A 20531-nucleotide genomic window follows, 5' to 3' on the forward strand; every position below is an offset into this window, starting at 1 on the left:
CGATCCGAGCTTAGCACCTACCCTGACAGTCTGTCCCAGGAAGCACGTGTACCTGCGTGTGAGTGATTGCGTGTGACATTGTGTGTCTCTGTGTGTGTGGTTTTGCCTGAGTATGTACCTGTGTGTGAGTGGGACTGACTGTGTGCCAGTAACGTTGTGGGGCTATGATAGTGTAACTGTGTGACCGTGTAGGTTGGATTTCACCTGAGAGATTATGTGTCTCTGTAGGATTATGTTTCTCTAGGGTGTTATGGGATTCTGTCTTCATGTTGTATGTCTGTTTTGGGGATTGATTGTGTCTTATATGAGTCTAAGTGTGTGTGTTTGTGTGATTGACTGTAATTGTGTGTTTGTGTGATGCTGTTAATAGTTGTGAGTTTTTATGGATATGTCCAACATTCGTCTGTCAGTTTGTCATACTGTGGTGGCTTGCATGTTGCTGTGATGCTGGAAGCTGTGCCACCAGTATCTCAAATACCAGCAGTGTCACCCATGGTGGCAATGTTTCAGTGGCGTTTCCAGACTAAGATAGACTAGGAAGAAGGACCTGGCAGTCTACTTCTGAAAAAATTCGTCAGTGAAAACCTTATGAATAGCAGTGAAACATTGTCTGATATACTGCTGAAAGATGAGCCCATCAAGTTGGAAGGCACTCAAAATATGACTGGGGAAAAGCCGCCTCCTTAAAGTAGAGTCAACCTTAATGACATAGATGGAGTCAAGCTTTCAGGACTTTCATTCCCTGATGTGACTTGACTCAAAATTAGAAGAAACAGCTGCAAACATCCATTAATAATCAAAACGTGGAACGTAGCGTACGAAGCATGAATCTAGGAAAATTGGAAGTCATCAAAAATGAAATGGAACACATAAACATTGATATCCTAGACATTAGTGAGCTGATATGGACTGGTGTTGGCCATTTTGAATTGGGCAATCATGGTATACTATGCCAGGAGTGACAAATTGAACAGGGATGGAGTCACATTCATTGTCAAAAAGAACATTTCAAGATCTATCCTGAAGTACAATGCTGTCAGTGATAAGATAATATCCATATGCCTACAAGGAAGACCAGTTAATATGACTATTACTCAAATTTACACACTGACCACTAATACCAAAGATGAAGAACTTGAAGATTTTTACCAACTTCTGCAGTTAGAAATTGATCAAACATGCAATCAAGATACGTTGATACTTGCTGGTGATTTGAATGTGAAAGTTGGAAACAAAGAAGGATCAGTACTTTGGAAAGTACAGCCTTGGTGATAGAACCTATGGAGGAAATTGCATGATAAATTTTGCAAGACAAATGACTTATTCATTGCAAGTACCTTTTTTTTAACAACCTAAACAGCGACTATATACACATGGACTTCAGATGAAATACACAGGAATCAAATTGACTACATCTGTGGAAAAAGATGATGGAGAAGCTCAATATCATCAGTCAGAACAAGGCCAAGGGCTGACTGCAGAACCAACCATCAATTGCTCATACACAAGTTCAAGTTAAAGCTGAAAAAAATGAAAACAATTCCATGACAGCCAAAATATGACCTTGAGTATATCCCCCCAGAATTTGGATACCATCTCAAGCAATAGATTTGACACATTGAACACTAATGACCAAAGACCAGATGACTTGTGGAAGGACATCATACATGAAGAAAGCAAAAGGTCATTAAGAAGACAGTAAAGAAAGAAAAGACCAAAATGGATGTAAAAAGACTCTGAAACTTGCTCTTGAAAGTCAAGTTGCTAAAGCAAATGGAAGAAATGATGAAGTAAAAGAACTGAAGATTTCAAAGGGTGGCTTGAGAAGACAAAGTATTATAATGAAACGTGCAAAGACCTAGAGTTAGAAAACCAGAAGGGAAGAATATGCTTTCCATTTCTCAAGCTGAAAGAACTGAAGAAAAAATTCAAGCCTTGAGTTGCAATTTTGAATGATTCTCTGGCCAAAAATATTGAATGATGCAGGAATCATCAAAAGCAGATAGAAGGAATACATAGAGTTCTGTACCAAAAAGAATTGGTTAACGTTCAACCATTTCAGGAAGGAGCATATGATCAAGAACTGATGATACTGAAGGAAGAAGTCTAAGCTGCACTGGAGGCATTGGTGAAAAACAAAGCTTCACCAACTGATGGAATACCAATTGAGATTTTTCAGCAAAGGGATGTAGCGCTGGAGGTGCGCACTCATCTATGCCAAGAAATATGGAAGAAAGCTACCTGGCCAACTGACTTGAAGAGATCCATATTTGTCCCCACTCCAAAGAAAGGTGATCCAACAGAATGAGTAAATTATCCAACAATATCATTAATATCACATGCAAGTAAAATTTTGCTGAAGATCATTCAAAAGCGGCTGCAGCAGTACATCAACAGGGAACTGCCAGAAATTCAATCCGGATTCAGAAGAGGACATGGAATGAGGGATATCATTGCTGATGTCAGATGGATCTTGGCTAAAAGCAGAGAATACCAGAAAGAGATTTACATGTGTTTTATTGACTACGCAAAGGCATTCAAATGTGTGGATCATAACAAATTATGGATAACATTGTGGTCTTAGGCTAGGTTCTCTAGAGAAGCAAAACCAGTAAAGTGTATAAATATATATGTACAGAGAGATTATATCAAGGAAACAGCTCACGTGATTGTAGAGGCTAGAACATCCCAAGTCCGTGGATCAGGGTAGAGGCCTCTCCCAAGTCACACAGCCACAGAAGCTGGCAAGCCCAAGACCGGAAGGTCGGAGAGCAGGGCTCCCACTCACAGGCCGTGCAGATCAACGAATCCCAGGTTCAGCAGATAAGCTGACAGCTCAAGTCCCAAGAACGGGAGATGAGATGACAGGAAGCAGCTGCAGGATCCAGAGAGAGCAAAAACCCAGAACGTCTGGTTAATTCAGATGCAGGCCACACCCCCAAGGAGACTCCCTTTCATCTGATTGGCTACTCACAGTATCTTCAATCATGGGAGTGATTACATTAAAACACTGAGAATCATGGCCCAGCCAATTTGACACACAATCTTAACCATCACAATTGTGAAGAATGGGAACTCCAGAACACTTAATTGTGCTCATGTAGAACCTGTAGATAGACCAAGAGGCAGTCGTTCAAACAGAACAAGGAGATACTGCATTGTTTAAAATCAAGAAAGGTCTGTGTCAGGGTTGTATCCTTTCACCATACTTATTCAATCTGTATGCTGAGCAGATAATCTGAGAAGCGGGACTATATGAAGAAGAATATGGCATCAGAATTAGTGGAAGACTCATTAACAACCTGTGATATGCAGATGACACAATCTTGCTTGCCGAAATCAAAGAGGACTTGAAGCACTTACTGATGAAGATCAAAGATAACAGCCTTCAGTATGGATTACACCTCAACATAAAGAAAACAAAAATCCTCACAACTGGACCAGTAAGCAACATCATGATAAAAGAAGAACAGATTGACATTGTCAAGGATTTCATTTACTTGAATCCACAATCAACGTCCAAGGAAGCAGCTAGTCAAGAAATCAAACAATGTATTGCAACGGGCAAATCTGCTGCAAAAGACTTCTTTAAAGTGTTAAAAAGCAAAGATGTCCTTTGAGGACTAAAGGGCACCTGATGCAAGCCATGATATTTTCAATCGCCTCATAGACACGGGAAACTTGGACAATGAATAAGGAAGACCAAAGAAGAATTGATGCCTTTGAATTATGGTGATGGCAAAGGATACTGAATACACCATGGACTGCCAGAAGAACAAACAAGTCTGTCTTGGAAGAAATACAGCCAGAGTGCTCCTTGGAAGCAAGGATTGCAAGACATTGTCTCACGTACTTTGGGCATGTTATCAGGACGGGCCACCCTGGTGAGGGACATCATGCTTGGTAAAGTAGAGGGTCAGGGAAAAAGAGGAAGACCCTCAATTAGATGGACTGACACAGTGGCTGCAACAATAGATTTAAACATAACAACGATCATGAGGATGGCGCAGGACCAGCAGTGTTTTGTTCTGTTGTACATAGGGTTGCTGTGAGTCAGAACCTACTCAACAGCACCTAACAACAACAACAACAACACTATCACAAAGATAACAGTCACACTTACACATTAAACCAGTGAAACAGGCATACATGCAGTGCCACACATGCAATTGCGTAGAATACCATTACACAAGTTTACAATTTCACAGACAAAAAACACAAAGACATACATCCACAATTATGGTTGCAAAGTCACAGGCACTCAGCCGCCTATAGTCAACAGACATATAAACACACACAGTCACAACACAAGCACTCTTGCAACCACACAGACACAATCATATACTGAAACAGAGCATAACCACATGGAAACATCCATGTTGTTGTTGTTGTTAGGTGCCTTCCAGTTGGTTCCAGCTCATAGCAACCCTATGTACAACAAAAGGAAACACTGTGCCATCCTCATAATCTTTGCTATGTTTGAGCCTATTGTTGCAGCCACTGTGTCAATCCATTCTGTTGAGGGTCTTCCTCTTTTTCGCTGACCCTCTACCAAGCATGATGCCCTTCTCCAGGGACTGCTCCCTCCTGATAACATGTCCAAAGAATATGAAAGCAAATCTCACCATCCTTGCTTCTAAGGAGCATTCTGGCTGTACTTCTTTCAAGACAGATTTGTCCGTTCTTCTGGCAGTCCATTAAAAAAAGAAAAAAAAAAAAAAACCAAACCCGCTGCCATCGAGTCAATTCCAACTCATAGTGACCCTGTAGGGCAGAGGAGAACTCCCCCATAGGGTTTCCAAGGAGCACCCGGCAGATTTGAACCCCTGACCTTTTGGTTAGCAGCCATAGCTCTTAACCACTATGCCACCAGGGTTTCTCTGGCAGTCTATGGTATATTCACTATTCTTTGCCAACACCAAAATTCAAAGGCATCAATTCTTCTTCAGTCTTCTTTATTCATTATCCAGCTTTCTCATGCGTATGAGGCAACTGAAAATACCATGGCTTGGGTCAGGTGATATTAATGATATTGTCTAATAATTTCCACATTCTGTTGGATTACATTCTGGTGGATTCAAACTACCAACTTTTGGTTAGGAGCTGTAGTTTACCATAACTCTTAACCACTGTGCCACCGGGGCCCCGTGTAATAGTATGACTGCATATTTGTGTGTGTGTCTGTGTGTTTCTAGTGGTGGTGTGTCTATATATGTGTCCATGTGACTTGGTTTATGTGCAGTTGTGTGTAATTATGTATCTGAATGTGATCATGATGCTACGTGTGGTTATTCTCCCCTTAGTGACTCTTTGAGCATTTATGTGACATGTATTTGAATCTGGGTATATAGTATTGCTTGTATCTGAAAAGTACACATCTCACGTGACCCACTCATTTACCAGTTTGGGAAACTAAGGCCCAGACAGCAGAAGGGTCTTGCTCAAGGTCACAGTGGAACAGGTACAAGAGCAGGGACCAGGACTGGGATTCAGGTCTCCCGACTCTCAGGCCAGGCCTCTGCCTACTCACAAACAACTCTTCGCACGTGGACCCTCCGTCGTTGTCTGTGTACAGTGCTCTGCCTCTGCCATCTCCAGCTGAGTGTGAAGGGAGTAATTGTTGGATTGTGTCTGAGTGTGATCACTGGAATCAAGTGCCTGGGACCTGGGTGCTCCTGAATTCTCCCACCTTCTGGGCCCTTCTCATCCTTAATTTCCAAGTAAAACAATTTGAACCCCCACCACCACCACACACACACCCACACACACACACCCACACACACCCACACACAGCAGGAAACCCATCACTGCCCTGAATTGTCTAGGATTCTTCATAGTTCTCGGTCTTCTGGTCACCTCCCTCCTCCTAAGCCAGTGACATCTCTCCTTTCACCCCCTCTTTTTCCTAAAGCCCTCTGCCCTGGAACTAGTGTCGGTGTTGAGGTTCTCCAAGGCTCAGGAACTGTTGGTGGGGAAACCTGATTTTGATTTTGGGAAACCCAAGTCGAGGCTGAGACCTTGCCGCTCCTGGAAGTGCGTGTTCCTCCTGGCCTCACACTCCCAGGGGCCTTGTCTCCCAGCCAGAGGGCCCTGTGTCTGGATGCTTGGAATCATACAATATATGGCCTCTTGTGTCGGGTTTCTTTCACTGAATATAATGTTTTGAAGGTTCATCCACATTGTGGCATGTATGAGACTTTCTTTTTTTGGCTGAATAATATTCCATTATATGAATATACCACATTGTGTTTATCCATTCATCTGTTGATGGACTATTGGGTAGTTTCCACCTTTTGACTATTGTGAATAATACTGCAGCGAACACTGGTGTACAAATATTTGTTTGAGTCCCTGCTTTCAAGCCTTTTGGGCATACCTAGGAGTGGAATTGCTGAGTCATATGGTAGTCATATGAGTTCTATGTTTAACTTTTTGAGGAAACGCCAAACTATTTTCCACAGCAGCTGCACCATTTTACATTCTCACCAACAATGTATGAGGTTCCAATTTCTCTTCCACATTCTCGCCAACACTTGTTTCCATTTTTAAATTATAGCCATCCTAGTGAGTGTGTCTGGAAACCCTGGTGGCATAGTGGGTAAGTGCTACAGCTGCTAACCAAAAGGTCGGGAGTTCAAATCCACCAGGTGCTCCTTGGAAACTCTATGGGGCAGGTGTACTCTGTCCTATAGGGTCACTATGAGTCGGAACCAACTCGATGGCAATGAGTTTTTCTTTTGTTTGTTTGTTTTTTGGTTAGTGTGTCCAGATACCGTTTACATTGCTGCCCACCCACCTGGTGGCACATAAATTTTTGTCTTTTTGTGTGATGTGTGTTTGTGGTGCACCAACTCTGTGTGATTGTCTTTGGTGATATGTCTGTGTCTGGGTAAGGTTGTGTGCCTTCAACTCTCAGGTGTCTGAGTCCCTGTTGGAGTGGTTGCCTGTGTTTCTGTGTGCCCCCTGTGGTTGGGCATTGGTAACTCTGCAATTGTGTGAATAATTACCATGGTGACAGTGACAGGTGGTGTGACTATGGAAGGCTGTACATTCTGTATGGTCCTGTGGATGATTGTATCTGCGTCTGATTTTATGACATAGAGCTGTGTTACTACATCATTGTGTGTTTGTGAATGGTTGTGTGGTGTTTTATGCTTGTATGTCTGAGGCTACATCTGTGTTTGATGGGGTTGTGTGCCTGTATCTTCTATAGCTCTGTGACAACAATCCCTGCATGTCTGTTTGATTGTATCAGTGTGGTTGTGTAACTGTGTGGTTGTGTCAGTGCTTTGTGTGGCTATAACATTGTGCAACAAATGTAGTGCATGGTTGTGCTTTTATTGCTGGGAATTGTGTATCTGTTCATGGGTAAGCCAGAAACTGTGGTCTGTGATTGAGGGACCAGAGACTTGTGTCACTATATAACTGAATGGCTGTGTACAACTCTGAACTATGTGTGATGTGTGTCCATGTCCCCCTCCTGGGCTCCCAGGGTCCCACAGTGGAAGTCCCTGGTGCAGAACCTCAGATCCCTCCCCAGTGTGGGGTGGAAATCAAGCAGCAGCCAGGCCCAGGGCAGGGGTGGGTGCAGGTCTCCTGCAGGTCAGGCACTTCCTATGGCCCCATGCAACTGGTTCAGCGCATCCTGGAGAGAGGGCGAGCTTTGCCCTCTGCAAATCGCTTCACACTGGGCAGATGTAGTTACACCAGCCTCAGCCTCCCCAAGCTGAGTTCCTTGCAGCAGCACTGAACGAGGGGCTATGGTAGGTAATGTGGGGCTGATTGGCAGGGGCTCACTCCTGCCACAGAGTCAGACCCTGGGAGCTCACAACCCAGACATTGTAAAGCCAACCTAATATGAAGTCCCAACCCCCAGCCCTCCTGCTCACTGGGGACAGAACTTTGGCTGTTCTGGGCCCCCACCTGATAGCAGCCCGTGACATCTGGGGTGCTTGATAATACTTGCAGGGAGTTTGTGCCAAATCCCGCCACCAGCACGGTTGATGCTGTTTATAGAGGGAGAGGGCTTCAGGGCCCTGCTTAGGGGAGAGGGGGTCCTGCAGCCCCTTCCCAGAATACCCATTCCACCTGTCACCCCCTCTCCAGAAAGGTAAACTGAGAGCAGGTCCCCAAGTCTGTCCTTCCTTGGGGACCCAGTGTCTCACTTTACCCAGTAGCTGAACCCCCAACCCCTGAACCCCCAAGCCCTGACATCTAACCCAACTCTGGATGCAGGGGCAGTCTTTAAGACCCAGCTTCAAACAGGCTGAGGTGAGTTCTGTTCCCCAGAAATGGTAACCCCCCTTCTCCTTGCCTGCCCTTATCAGGGGCTGCAGCCAATCAGCTGAGTGCTGAGAGGAGTTCTCTGAGGGGCCACCAAAGCCTCAGAGCCCACAAGGCAGCTGAGGGAGAGGAGGCCTGAGGGCCCAGGGTGGGCACCCAGACCTTGGAACCACCATGGCCGCAGCCGAGATGGCCTTACCCTCCATCAGCACACTCTCCGCCCTGGGCCCCTTCCCGGACACACAGGAGGACTTCCTCAAGGTGGGGCCAGACGGGGCCTAGGTGGGCTGGCTGGGCTCCAGGGCATGGCCACAGAGCATGGGGGTCGGAGCCTGAGTCTTGGCCTGGACTCAAGAGACCTGGCCAGGACTGGGGAGTGGGAGGACTTGGTCTGGGGGGTAGGTGGTCAGAGAGGTTCAGGGACTCATTTCTGTAGTGGGAAGCTGAGGCTCTGACTTGAATACTATGAGTCTGAAGCTCAGAGAGACAACCCCAGATAGCAGAGGGAAACACAAACGTTTCTAGGGAATGGCCCCAAATCCCATTGCCATCAAGTTGATTCTGACTCATAGCGACCCTATAGGACAGAATAGAACTGCCCCATAGGGTTTCCAAGGCTGAAATCTTCAAGGAAGCAGACTGCCACATCCTTCTCTGGCAAAGCACCACTGGTGGGTTCCAACCGCTGACCTTTCAGTTAGCAGCCTAGCGCTTTAACCACTGTGCCACCAGGGCTCCCAGGGAACGGCCAAGGTTTGGGAATTAACCTTGCAGGAGGATGGGGAAGGAGAGGGAGGTTCTGGGGGGAAACTGAGGCAAGGCTGGGCCCCAGCCTTCCATATCTGGCTGTCATCCCTTCCCCCATGCCCTAGTGTGCCTCTCAGGCTCTAGATAACAGAGGTCTTATCTCCTGTCTCCAGCCAGACCCGAGCAACCTCTGTGCCTGGAGCTGGGAGGGTTGGGGGGGGTGGTTATGGGGGCGGTGGGACAGACTGACAGGCAAACAGACCCCTTTCCAGAGTCTCCAACCAGGCTGTCCCCATCAGGGCATCTGGATGAGCCTTCATTGGGCAGGGTACCCGGGTGTCTGCTGAAACCTCGTGTTGACGGTTCCCTTCCGCAGTGGTGGCGCTCCGACGAGGAGCAGGACCTGGGCCCGGGGCCCCCTGGCCCCACAGGGCTGCCCCTCAACGTGAAGCCGGGGTCTGAAGACGTGCCCAAGGAGGACGAGGACGACCAGAGGGACGAGGCTGTCGCCTGGGACCTGGATCTCCTCCTCACCAACTTCCCTGGCCCGGAGCCAAGCGGCGAGGCCAGGACCAGCGTTCTGGCTCCAGGCGATGGCCCGGGGGAGCAATACTCGCTGCCGCCTGAGACTCTGGGCGCGTACGCCAGCAGCCAGGGGCTCGTGACTGGGCTCTTGGGTCCAGAGGAGCACCCGGGCTGGGCGCGCCCGGCCCCCCGACCCCAGGCCCCCGACGCCTTCGTGGGCCCAACCCTGGCCCCGACTCCCGAACCCAAGGCGCTGCCGCTGCAGTCGGTGTACCCCGGGCCGGGCGCAGGCTCCTCGGGCAGCTACTTCCCGCGGACAGGATTTTCAGTGCCCGCGGCGCCAAGCGCCCCCTACGGGCTGCTCTCTGGGTACCCCACGCTGTACCCGGTGCCGCAGTATCAAGGGCATTTCCAGCTCTACCGCGGGCTCACGGCGCCCGCGCCGGGCCCCGCCGCGCCCCCCCACTTCCTCAGTTGTCTGGGACCTGGGACGGCTGGCGCGGGGCTAGGGGGCACCGCAGCCGACACAGGAGGAATCGGAGAGACCGCGCCATGCAAGCGCAGCCGGCGCTCGTGGGCGCGCAAGAGACAGGCGGCGCACACGTGCGCGCACCCAGGCTGCGGCAAGAGCTACACCAAGAGCTCCCACCTGAAGGCGCATCTTCGCACGCACACGGGTGAGGGAGCGGAGCCCTTGCGCAGTGGGCGGAACTAGAGGCGGGGCCCGGGGAGAAGAAAAAGGGACCAAGGCGACCCGCTAGAGGCCAAGTCCTGGCAAAGGGGGTGGGCCTGTAACGCAGGAGGCGGAGCTAGAGGCAGAGTCCTGAAGCAAGGGACAGGGCAAAGAGCAGAGAGCAGGCCTGGAACCTCAGGGGCAGGGGCAGAGGGCAGGACAGCGGTGCGGGAGGGGGCTGTGGGCACACAGAGGGCCTGGAAAACTTGGGAAGCGCTTCAGAGCTGGGAACTGACGAATAAGCCCTTGGCGCAAGGGGCGGGCCGAGGAACCGAAAGCTAGTTGCGTAGGGGGTGGGGCTAGAGGAGGGACTGCGAGGAGCGGACAAGTCTGGAATGCCAGGCGAGGCCAAAGACACAAGGTTCAAAGTTGAGGCAAGAGGGGAACGAAGTCAGGGGCTCAGGTGCTTTAGTCAGGGGTATAAAGCGCAGGTTGCTTCGCATGTAGGCGGAGCCAGACGTGTAGGGGGTGTGGCTGAGACTCAGGATTTCAGACACTGGGACAGGGCAGGTGCAGGTTTCAGGGTGCAGAGGAGGGTCACAGAAGACGGGGCCCAGATGTAGAGACAGGCCACGAGGGCAGGGGGAAAAGCTGGGAAACAGAGGAGAGGGCTGGGCATAGAAAGAGAAGCCAGGTCCCAGCGAGAGGAAGACAGGGGCCGGGGCTATGGAATAGAGGCGGGGAGGGGGCGGGGCCTATGGTCACGGGTCAGGACAGAGGATCCGGCCAGATGTACTGACCATTTCAAGGGCTCAGGGGAGTAGCCAGGAGTATTAGAGGCAGAGTGTAGACCACCCGAGACAGAGTAGATTTCGAGGCTCAGGGGCCAAGAGCAGGGACAGGGTTGGGCAGCAGCTGGAGGTGCCCGTGGTGCAAGGGAGAGATTGGAGGGCTGGTATTAGGACGCAGGGACAATGTACCAGAGCACAGGAAATGAGGACGGGTGTGCAGCCAGGTGCAGGTGCAGAAGGAAAAGGGTCGGGGTCACAGAGGATGAGGCCTGGGTGCAGACGCAGGGCCGGCACCTCTGAGAGAGGGCCTTCTTACATTTTGCGCCCTAAGCGCCTCACTCACCCTGGCTCTGGCTTGAGCATAGCAAAGGAGTGCAGCAAGGTGCCGGGGCGGAGACTTGGGGACTGGACAGTGGTGCTCACGGCCCCTTCGCCCCCAGGAGAGAAGCCATACGCCTGCACGTGGGACGGCTGCGGCTGGAGGTTCGCGCGCTCTGACGAGCTGACCCGCCACTACCGGAAGCACACGGGACAGCGCCCTTTCCGCTGCCAGCTCTGCCCCCGAGCATTTTCGCGCTCCGACCACCTTGCACTGCACATGAAGCGCCACCTTTGAGCCCCTCCCGGCACCTGGACCCGCCCGGGGCCTGGGGCTGGAACAAGAGCAAGTGGATCCACGCGGGGTGGTTTTCCTCCGGACGGACCCGTGCCTGGACTCGCGGCATCACAGATCTAACAAAAGATCAAGGCTCAACCCATACATAGAATTGGGGAAGCCTCAAAGGAAGCCCCTTACATGTTCTCAGTCACATGGAGCCACACAGAGACGTCCAACAGTCACATAGACCCAGCGAGACAGACCTCCAGATAAACTGACTCAAATGGACAGTCAGACAGCTAGACCCTCAGACCAGCCCTGAGGCCGTCCTGGACAGCAGGAAGGGGCACGTTGAGAGGCTTCCCAAAGACCCTGGGTCTAGAAAGGGGCTTCACATCAAGATCCTTCCTGAAGCTCTGCATGGTGGCAGTGCCCTCCGGCCATAGCCCTCCACCCCGGCCTGGCATCAGCTGTGAATGGTTATGGGTTCTGTAAAAATGTCCCCCCTCCCCCCATAAAGCTTCAGTGTTGGCCTGACTCTGTGGGTTTTGGGGATTTTGGAAGATGGGAGGCTGTATCCCCAGAGATGATATTGGGAGCCGTACACACTCTCAGCTCCTAAACCCCAGCGACACCCCTCACTTCAGGCCTTGCTGCTCCTCCCCGCCACCACCATCAGGCTACATGGTCATTGTCCCCCGCCTTACACGTGCACAGAGACGGTCTCCTTCCTTTTAAGAGCGCCTCAGCCTGGGCGCTCAGAGTGACCCTTTGGCTAGCTCAGGGGGATGTAGGAAAAACGTGCAGAATGAAAAGGGAAGAATCAGGAAAGGTCACAAAGGGTTGAGTCCCGTGCTAAAAGCAGGAAAGGAGAAATTCCAAACTTGTGCCGGGGAGCCCCGAGGCGGAGTGGACAGAGGAACGTGGAATACCGCGAGGTTCAAACGGGAAGCGGGACTGAGGGGAGGGTCGTGGGCTGTGATTGGCTAGGAGCGGAGTCGGAGGCTGGACACAGACAGCCTGGCTAGAAGCGGGCGTGGTTTGAGGAGAGAGATCCAGAGGGTGGAGCCTATCAAGGACTGAGTAGGCCCGGAACAAAAGACGGCCCCAGGACCGCCCAGTCGGGGGCGGGGCCTCGCCCCTGGAGAACCAGGGCTGTTCGTCTGGACCCTGGGGGCTGACCTCTATCCTCTGGAGACTCTGGCCCGGGTTCTAGGCGAATTTGGAGAAGTGAAAGCCGCACCTAGCAGGGCCTGGCCAAGCTCGTGACCCGCCACCCTGCCATCACGAGGCACATTTCCTCATGGCCGCGCTGTGCCCGCTGCTCCTGGCGGTGCTGATGGGGGTCCCTGCAGGGACCCTTACCTGCTACGGGGACTCGGGGCAGCCAGTGGACTGGTGAGGGCGCGGGCGCCAACCGTTTCCCCCACCCCCGCGCGGCGCCAGGGGACTTCCAGGATTCCTGAGCTCCGGGGTGAGTGTCTAGGGTTCCCTCTCTTCCCCCTACCCCATTTCTGTCCGCTCCCCAACCTCCAGGTTCGTCGTCTACAAGCTGCCGGCCAAGAGCGGGCCTGGGGACGCGGCCGGGAGAGGGCTGAGGTACAAGTACCTGGACGCGGGCTCGGGAGGCTGGCGTGACGGCGCGGGGCTCATCAGCAGCTCGGCGGGGGCCGTGGGCCGCAGCCTGCTGCCACTGTACCGCAGCAACGCCAGCGAGGTGAAGGGGCGCGGGGACAAATCTAGGGTGTGACTCCAGGGTGGGTCCCGCCTGGGGGGAACATTCACTTTGCCCCCGTCTGCCCCCCCCCTCCCCCCAGCTCGCCTTCCTGCTCTACAATGACCAGCCGCCTAAATCCAGCAGAGTTTGGGACTCTTCTAGCCGTGGGCACACAAAGGGTGAGGCCTCCGTTGGGGTTGGGGAGGAGTTCATGGTTTCCCCATGAATATTCCGCAGCTGACCCCTGACTGTTGTGGGAGCCTGCTCGTTCAGGCCTTAGAGGTCTATATCTTCATTTTATGTAAACGTTGTCATTCCTCTGTACTATGAGAATTGACGGCTGGGGAAATTGAGCTAAGCAGTGGTCCTGACACTGCCTATACCCTTTCCAAGCCCCCTGTAAACTGTAAATTCCGGGTCACAGATGTGCTTACTGATACCTTGAGCAGTCCCACTGATCCCCCTCTTCTGGTTCAGGGGTGCTGCTTCTGGACCAAGAAGGGGGCTTCTGGTTGGTCCACAGTGTTCCACGCTTCCCTCCACCTGCCTCCTCTGCTGCCTATAGCTGGCCTTATAGTGCTCGACGTTATGGCCAGACCCTGCTCTGTGTGTCTTTTCCCCTCACCCAGTTCCTGACAATTGGTGAGTGGGGACAGGGAGGCAGGGCGAGTCCCCGATTCCCAGGTCAGAGACTGAGCTGCCCCCACACTTCCTCCTCTCTTGCCCCACTTCCAGGCAGGCAGCTGTCCTACACCTACCCCCTGGTGTATGACTACAAGCTGGAGGGGGCCTTCGCCCAGAAATTCCCTAACCTGGAGGAGGTGGTCAAGGGCCACCACATTCGCCATGGACCCTGGAACAGCAGTGTAACACTCACATCACAGGCAGGGGCCACTTTCCAGAGCTTTGCCAAGTTTGGAAACTTTGGAGATGGTGAGCCCTGAGGTTAAGGGTTGGGGAACTCTTTTATCTGTAAAGGGTGTGTCTGGTGTGTGTGTGGCTGAGAGCAGACCCAGAATAGGGAGACTGGCTCTCTTTGGGAGCCATAATTACATGAGAGATAAAGTACTGACAGACCTGAGTTCAGATCTTGGTTTCTGTGTGTGATGTGTGATTTAACCTGAGCCTCAGTTTACTCGTCTAAAAAATGGGGCTGCTGTACTTACCTTACAGGATTGTTGTGATGCTTCAATGAAGTGATGCATATAAAGTGTTTAGGAAGGGCTGTTGGTTAAGTGGGGCCCTGGTGGCACAGTGGTTAAGAGCTACGGCTGCTAACCAAAAGGTTGGCAGTTCGAATCCACCAGCTGCTCCTTGGAAACCCTATGGGGCAATTCTGCTCTATCCTATAGGGTCACTGTGAGTCAGAATCAATTCAACAGCAACAAGTAGTAGTAGTAGTAGTAGTATTGGTTAAGAGCTCAGCTGCTAAGCGAAAGGTCGGCAGTTCAAACCCACCAGCGGCTCCCTGGAAACCTCATGGGGCAGTTCTACTCTATCCTATAGGGTCACTGAGTCAAAATTGACTTGACAGCAACAGGTTTGGGGGTTTGGGGTTTTTTTGGTATTAATGTTAATACTGTCATTTTTTGGGCTGCCAAGAATTAACAACTGAGGAAACTGAGCTCAGAGAGGGAAAGTGGCTACCCCAATATCTAGCAGTGACCCTGATCCTGCCAATGCCCTCTTTCCATCCTTTGCAGACCTGTACTCTGGCTGGCTGGCAGCAGCCCTTGGCAGCAACTTGCAGGTCCAGTTCTGGCAAAATTCTGCTGGAATTCTGCCCTCTAACTGCTCGGGTGCTCAGCAGGTGCTGGACGTGATTCAGACAGCCTTCCCTGGGCCAGCTGGGCCAACCTTCAGTGCCACAGAAGACCACGCCAAGTGGTGTGTGGCCCCAAAAGGACCCTGGGCCTGCGTGAGTGACATGAATCGGAACGTGAGAGAGGAACATCGGGGCGGGGGCGCACTGTGTGCCCAGCTGCCTGCTCTCTGGAAGGCCTTCCAGCCATTGGTAAAGACCTGGGAACCCTGTAAGGAGCCCTGGTGATGCAGTGGTTAAGCACTTGGCTGTTAATTGAAAAGTTGGTGGTTCAAACCCACCAGCCACTCCACGGGAAAAAGATGAGGCAATCTACTTCCATAAAGATTACAGCCTTGGAAACCATATGGGATAGTTCTACTCTGTCCTACAGAGTTCCTATGAGTCAGAGTTGACTTGATGATGGCAATGGGTTTTGGTTTTTGGGAACCCTGTAGGGAATAGAGCAGAGCCTTCTCTCCCAGAGACTCAGCAGAACATAAGAGATTAGGCTCTGGAACCAGTTTGGACTTCAGTTTGAATCCCATAATCCTAATCCTGTGAACTTAATTATATGCCTTAACCTCTCTGTGACTCAATCTTCTCATCTGCAAAATGGGAATCATAACACCTACCACTCAGGAATGTTGAAGAGTAAAATAAAATTGGTGGATTCAGCTGTTAGCCTTTTCTTTAGGCAGGCAGTGGGACTCAACATGTTGCAGGCCAGCTGTTGTGTAGGTGAGGCTGGAAGTGGAACCACAGGAAGGGCCCAGGCCTCCATCCAAGACTGGAGTTGCACCCTCAACAAGCACAGCAGCACAGGGGATGGGACACCGTGGTATCCTGCCCTGCCAAGGGAGGGAGGGATGCATGAGCCCCAGAAAGTTCACGCAGCACTGATGCACTTTATTTATATGTGTACATATGTTTACAGGTAGCTGTACAGCATAGGACCAGAGGCCCACTTGGCTATGGGCCTGGGGGTGCAGGGCAGGGTGCCCCTTTCTTAGTCAGGCCTGGAGGGGGCACAGCTTCAGCAGGGCATCGGGAGGACATCCCCACCTCGGGCTTAGTCCCCGGGACCAGGAGGGAAGCAGGTGGGGCTGGAGGCCCTGTGCTGCTGGGCACACTCTTTGATGGGGCTAGGACAGAGGCCTGGGGTTCTGGGCAGAGCTTGGGGGAGGTGGGCTTGGAGCGAGGTGTACTCAGCATGGTCCGCTCCTCCACCACCTCCAGCACCCAGCGCTCCCGGCCTCTGGGGGCCTCAGGTACTGGAGGCGCCAGGGGCATGGGTTGCTGCATCTCCTTGGAGTCTGTGCCGGGAGGCTGGGGCGGCTCGGCCTTGGTCCCCAACCGGGCAGGCTCCACAACTATAGGCACCAGGGGCGTGCCCGCCTCACCCGAGCTGCTGCGCCGGCCAGTCTCATGTTCCTGTACTGGACTTAGCGCTGCCTTGGCCACGGCCCTGGCCACCCCGCCTGTGCCATCCTCTGTCTGCACACTCTGATGCCGCATGCTGCCGCCATCCCGCTCCAGGGTCCGACCCCCCGGAGTCGTCGCGCGGGGCGGGGTACAGGCCTCAGCCCCACCTGGGGACTCCTTCTCCTTGCTCGACGCCAGAGGCCTGGGGGTTCCCTCCGGCAGCAGCGGGTCCGTGCCCAGGCTCAAGGGCGACTCCTGGCGACCCAGGCGGCGGACTGCAACCTGCCGGGGCGTACCAGGCCCCTCAACTGGGGGCGTCTCGCCGTCGGATTCGGCGAGGCTATGCAGCGCCAGCTCGCCATGGAAGTCCTTGCGGAAATCCGGGTGGCCCACCTCGAGGCTGTGTTTGCGCAGCGCACCCTTCTTGTCAGCGGCCAGCGAAGCTCCCAGCTTCTCCGCCGACTGCACGCGCTTGAGGAGGGGTGAGCGCGGGGGCTCTGCGCTCTTGGGGCGTGGGCGCACGACCGGCGGCGACGAGTGCAGCTTGGCCGGGAAGCTCTGCGTCGTGTGCGAGCTGCCTACCGTGTGGCCCGGTAGCGGCGGCGGCGACGCCTGCGTTGGGGACGGCGTGTGTGCCAGCGGCGACAACGGGATGTTGCCGGCTGACTTGCAGCGCGCGGAGCGGTACTGGCGGTGCAGCTTCGGCGAGAGGCCGTGCAGCGTGCTGGGCCGAATGTGGTGAGAAGCCGACGACGCCGGCGAGTTGGGCGTGCTTGAGGCCGGCGAACTGCTCTGTGATGAAGCGCCTGCAGGTGAGAGAGGAAGTCGCAAAAGCAAGAGAGGGTGTAGGATACGCTGGGCACATCCCCTCGCCCGCCAGCCTTTACGGTGGTACCCCTGCGCAGGCGCAGAGCCTACCTAGGTAGGCGGAGTCAGGCGTGGAGCGGTAGCTGTGCGTGGGCGAGCGCGCGGGCAGACCGTGCGTGGGTGAGCCCGGGAGGCTGTCGCTGGACGACAGCGAGCGGTTCAGAGACGACAGCGAGCGGCTAGTGTGCAGCAGGTTCGACTGCTTCGTGATCTTCCGGAAAAGGGAGCTACGCTTCTTGCTGGGGGAGATGGAGCAAGAGCCACCTACCCTTGACCAAACTCCCAGCTCCTCCCACTCAAGGGCCGGCCAACAGGTCTTAGAACCGCCCACTCCTCTTAGTCCCGCCCCCTCCAGCTAAAATATACCTGTCAGGACAGGAAGAACTTCGCTTAGCTCTGCCCAGCTTGGCTCCTCCCACCTGAGCCCCACCGATCCCTTTCTGGCCACTGTCAGTCCAGGCTGGAAACACCCATCAAAACAGAACCAACTTCTAGCCCCTCCTTCACCAGCTACAACTCATCTATCAGGGCAGGAAGAAATTCACTTGGTTCAGTTCTGCCTGGCTTTTCTCACTCAAATCCCCACCTACTCATTTCCCAGGACAAACCCACTTATCAAAACTGAAGGCTCTCTTGGAGCCACCCACCTCTCCTAGCTCCTCCTGTAAAGGAAGAAACTATTTCAGTTGGCCCCGTCCTACCTGGCTCACACGTTCCAAAAAGAATTCCCTTCTTCTAAGCTTCCAGTCCAGTCTAAACATCTAACAGGGCAGGACCATCTCCTGGCCCCACCAATCTGGCATGGCCCCTCCCTTCCAGCGTGGACTCACCCGTCAACTGCTGGGCCTGCCCACCTACCCAAGACACTCCCAGAATCCTTTTTTCCCCATCTAGAATCCAGGTGCAGCTTCCTTTCCTGCTTCCTCCCACTTTCCTGTCTTCTTGTCTTTGCTTTTCACCAGTGGCCCTGGCCACCTTTCCTGCTCACTTCTTGGGTTCACTAGGACACTTCCTGCCTTAGCCCCGCCCACTCCTCCAAGATGCTGATATGCTGTTGATAGTCCCGCCTACCTCACTTGTCACCGCCTACCTCTCCTGGCCCTCCTTGGCAGAGGGTCGCTTGTTCCTACGAGCCATCTTGGCCTTGTAGCTGCTGCGCCTCGCAGGGCCAATGCGGATGGAGGTATTCTCGAAGGGCGTTGTGGTCACCGCCACCTTGTTGCCGCTCTAGGGGCAGAAGGGAGGATGCTTAGGCTGCTCAGGCAGCTCCAGGTCCCCAGGATCTCCCCCACACCCTCCCCTGCACTCACTTTAAGGATCAGCTCCACGACCTCAGGATGCACCATGCCATGCACAGGCTCTCCATTCACATGGGTGATGAGGTCTCCGGCACAGAGCCCTGCCTCTTGGGCTGGGCCCCCCTCTTCCACATGCTGGAGATAGGGTACCCCACAGGGGCAGGGTTAATAGGATTGATAACAAAGAAAACTTCCAAAGCTTATGTGCCAAACACCTAGGTCCACGTGCACTGTAATTCTCAAAAAACAAAACAAAACAAAACAAAACCCACTGCCGTGGAGCCGATTCCAACTCATAGTGACCCTACAGGACAGAGTAGAATTGCCCCCATAGGGTTTCCAAAGCTGTAAATCTTTATAGCAGCAGACGGCCACGTCTTTCTCCAAGGTGCGGCTGGTGGGTTCGAACTGCTGACCTTTCGGTTAGCAGCTGAGCATTTTAACCACTGTGCCACCAGGGCTCTGTCATCCTCACAACACCCTATATATAGTAATTATTACCCCCCTTCTACAGATGAAGAAGCCAAGGCTCAGGGAAGTGACAAGGGGGTCACAGAGGATTCTCATTCGGGCTGCCTGGCTCTAAAGTGGGAGTTGTCCTTCATCCCAGGGGGCTCCTTTTCTCCCCCGACACACCCCAGGACACAGCCCCCCCCCATGAGTGCTCACCCAGACGATGTGATGGACACTGTAGACATCTGAGTCACCCATGTAGACACGGATGGCACGCAGTGTGAAGCCATACTTCTTCCCTGAGCGCTGGATTGTGATGGGGGAGCGTAGCCCACTGACAGCTGGTGAGTAGTCCCGGCTGGGTGATGAGTCCCGTGAGGATGGGTTGGAGGACAGAGATCGTGGGGACATGGGGCTGGCCAGGGGTGAGCTGCTGTGCGGGTCCACTGCAGACACAAACTATGATCAGGGGTCAGGGCCAACAAGATAAAGACCTCCCAAGTCAGACAATGTCCCAGGGCAGACTCTCATCGGTCCACCCCTGAACCAATCACTGCGGAGGGGAGATATGCAGTGTTTTTATTGGCCAGTCCTGGCTCAAATAGGAGCATCCCCTCCCCTGCCAGGTGGGGCCCTGCATCACCTGCAGGAATCATGACAGACAAGGCAGTGGCCGAGGCTGACTTGATAACTTTGCCCCCGGTTCGAGATGGCCGCTTCTCTACTGCGGTATCGCCTGTCAGCTGTTGGTGCCGTGCACGGCGCAGAACCAGGTCATTGGTAGCCCTAGAGGCTGATGAGTCTCCATCCTTCAGGGGTGGGCAGAGGTCTCCTGGGTGTGGGCGATCAGCTGTGACAGACAGCATGTGGGTTAGGGGCCAGGCCAAGGCCAAGGACTTCTCACATGCTGTTCCCTCTGCCTGGAATGCTCTTCCCACTTCTCTCCACTGCTGCACTGTGAGTTTCATGAACGCAGGTAACATATGCATTCAGCACTGCTCCTGATACAGAGAAGGTCTCAAATACATGTGTTGACTGTCTGATCATGGCATATGGGGTGCTCCTTATGTTGTTGAGAGTTTCAGGTTTTAGTGTGAACATTAAATGAAATTTTGCATATACAGTACCAGGCTCATGAAATGCTCAATATATGGGCACTGGAGAATTGGGGGAGCCCTGGTGTTGCTGTGTTTAAAGTGATTGACTGCTAACTGAAAGGTCGGTCGTTCGAAACCACCAGAGGCTCCACAGGAGAAAGAGGTGGCAGTCTGCTTCCACAGAAATTTACAGCCTTGGAAACGCTATGAGTCGGAATAGTAGGGATAGCAGTGGGTTTTTTTTTTTTTTTTTTTT

At 52.9% G+C, this 20531-nt stretch overlaps 3 protein-coding genes across 3 annotated transcripts in view; 2 read left to right on the plus strand and 1 right to left on the minus strand.

Annotated features, from left to right (window-relative positions):
• Positions 1-8457: 8457 nt before the first annotated feature.
• KLF1 (KLF transcription factor 1) lies at positions 8458-11736 on the plus strand. The gene is made up of 3 exons (XM_004389743.2): positions 8458-8544; positions 9407-10232; positions 11460-11736. The coding sequence occupies exons 1-3, from the start codon at positions 8458-8460 to the stop codon at positions 11633-11635; spliced, it is 1089 nt and encodes a 362-aa protein (XP_004389800.1). The 3' UTR covers positions 11636-11736.
• A 1072-nt stretch (positions 11737-12808) lies between these two features.
• DNASE2 (deoxyribonuclease 2, lysosomal) lies at positions 12809-15651 on the plus strand. Its single transcript, XM_004389779.2, has 6 exons — positions 12809-13015; positions 13154-13334; positions 13435-13513; positions 13812-13976; positions 14070-14267; positions 15038-15651. Exons 1-6 carry the CDS (start codon positions 12921-12923, stop codon positions 15382-15384), a joined length of 1065 nt encoding a protein of 354 aa, XP_004389836.1. The 5' UTR covers positions 12809-12920; the 3' UTR covers positions 15385-15651.
• Positions 15652-16020: 369 nt separating this feature from the next.
• MAST1 (microtubule associated serine/threonine kinase 1) overlaps positions 16021-20531 on the minus strand; it is a 24379-nt gene continuing 19868 nt past the window's right edge. Inside the window, exons 21-26 of the mRNA XM_004389744.2 lie at positions 19822-20028; positions 19395-19624; positions 18738-18860; positions 18518-18654; positions 17479-17666; positions 16021-17366 (exon numbers count right to left, since the gene is read on the minus strand). Coding sequence (XP_004389801.1) covers positions 16108-17366; positions 17479-17666; positions 18518-18654; positions 18738-18860; positions 19395-19624; positions 19822-20028 — 2144 coding nt within the window. The 3' untranslated portion in view covers positions 16021-16107. The remainder of the gene's footprint in view (positions 17367-17478; positions 17667-18517; positions 18655-18737; positions 18861-19394; positions 19625-19821; positions 20029-20531) is intronic.

This window comes from Trichechus manatus, unplaced genomic scaffold (genome assembly GCF_000243295.1).
Source record: "Trichechus manatus latirostris isolate Lorelei unplaced genomic scaffold, TriManLat1.0 scaffold00258, whole genome shotgun sequence".
Lineage (NCBI taxonomy): Eukaryota > Metazoa > Chordata > Mammalia > Sirenia > Trichechidae > Trichechus > Trichechus manatus.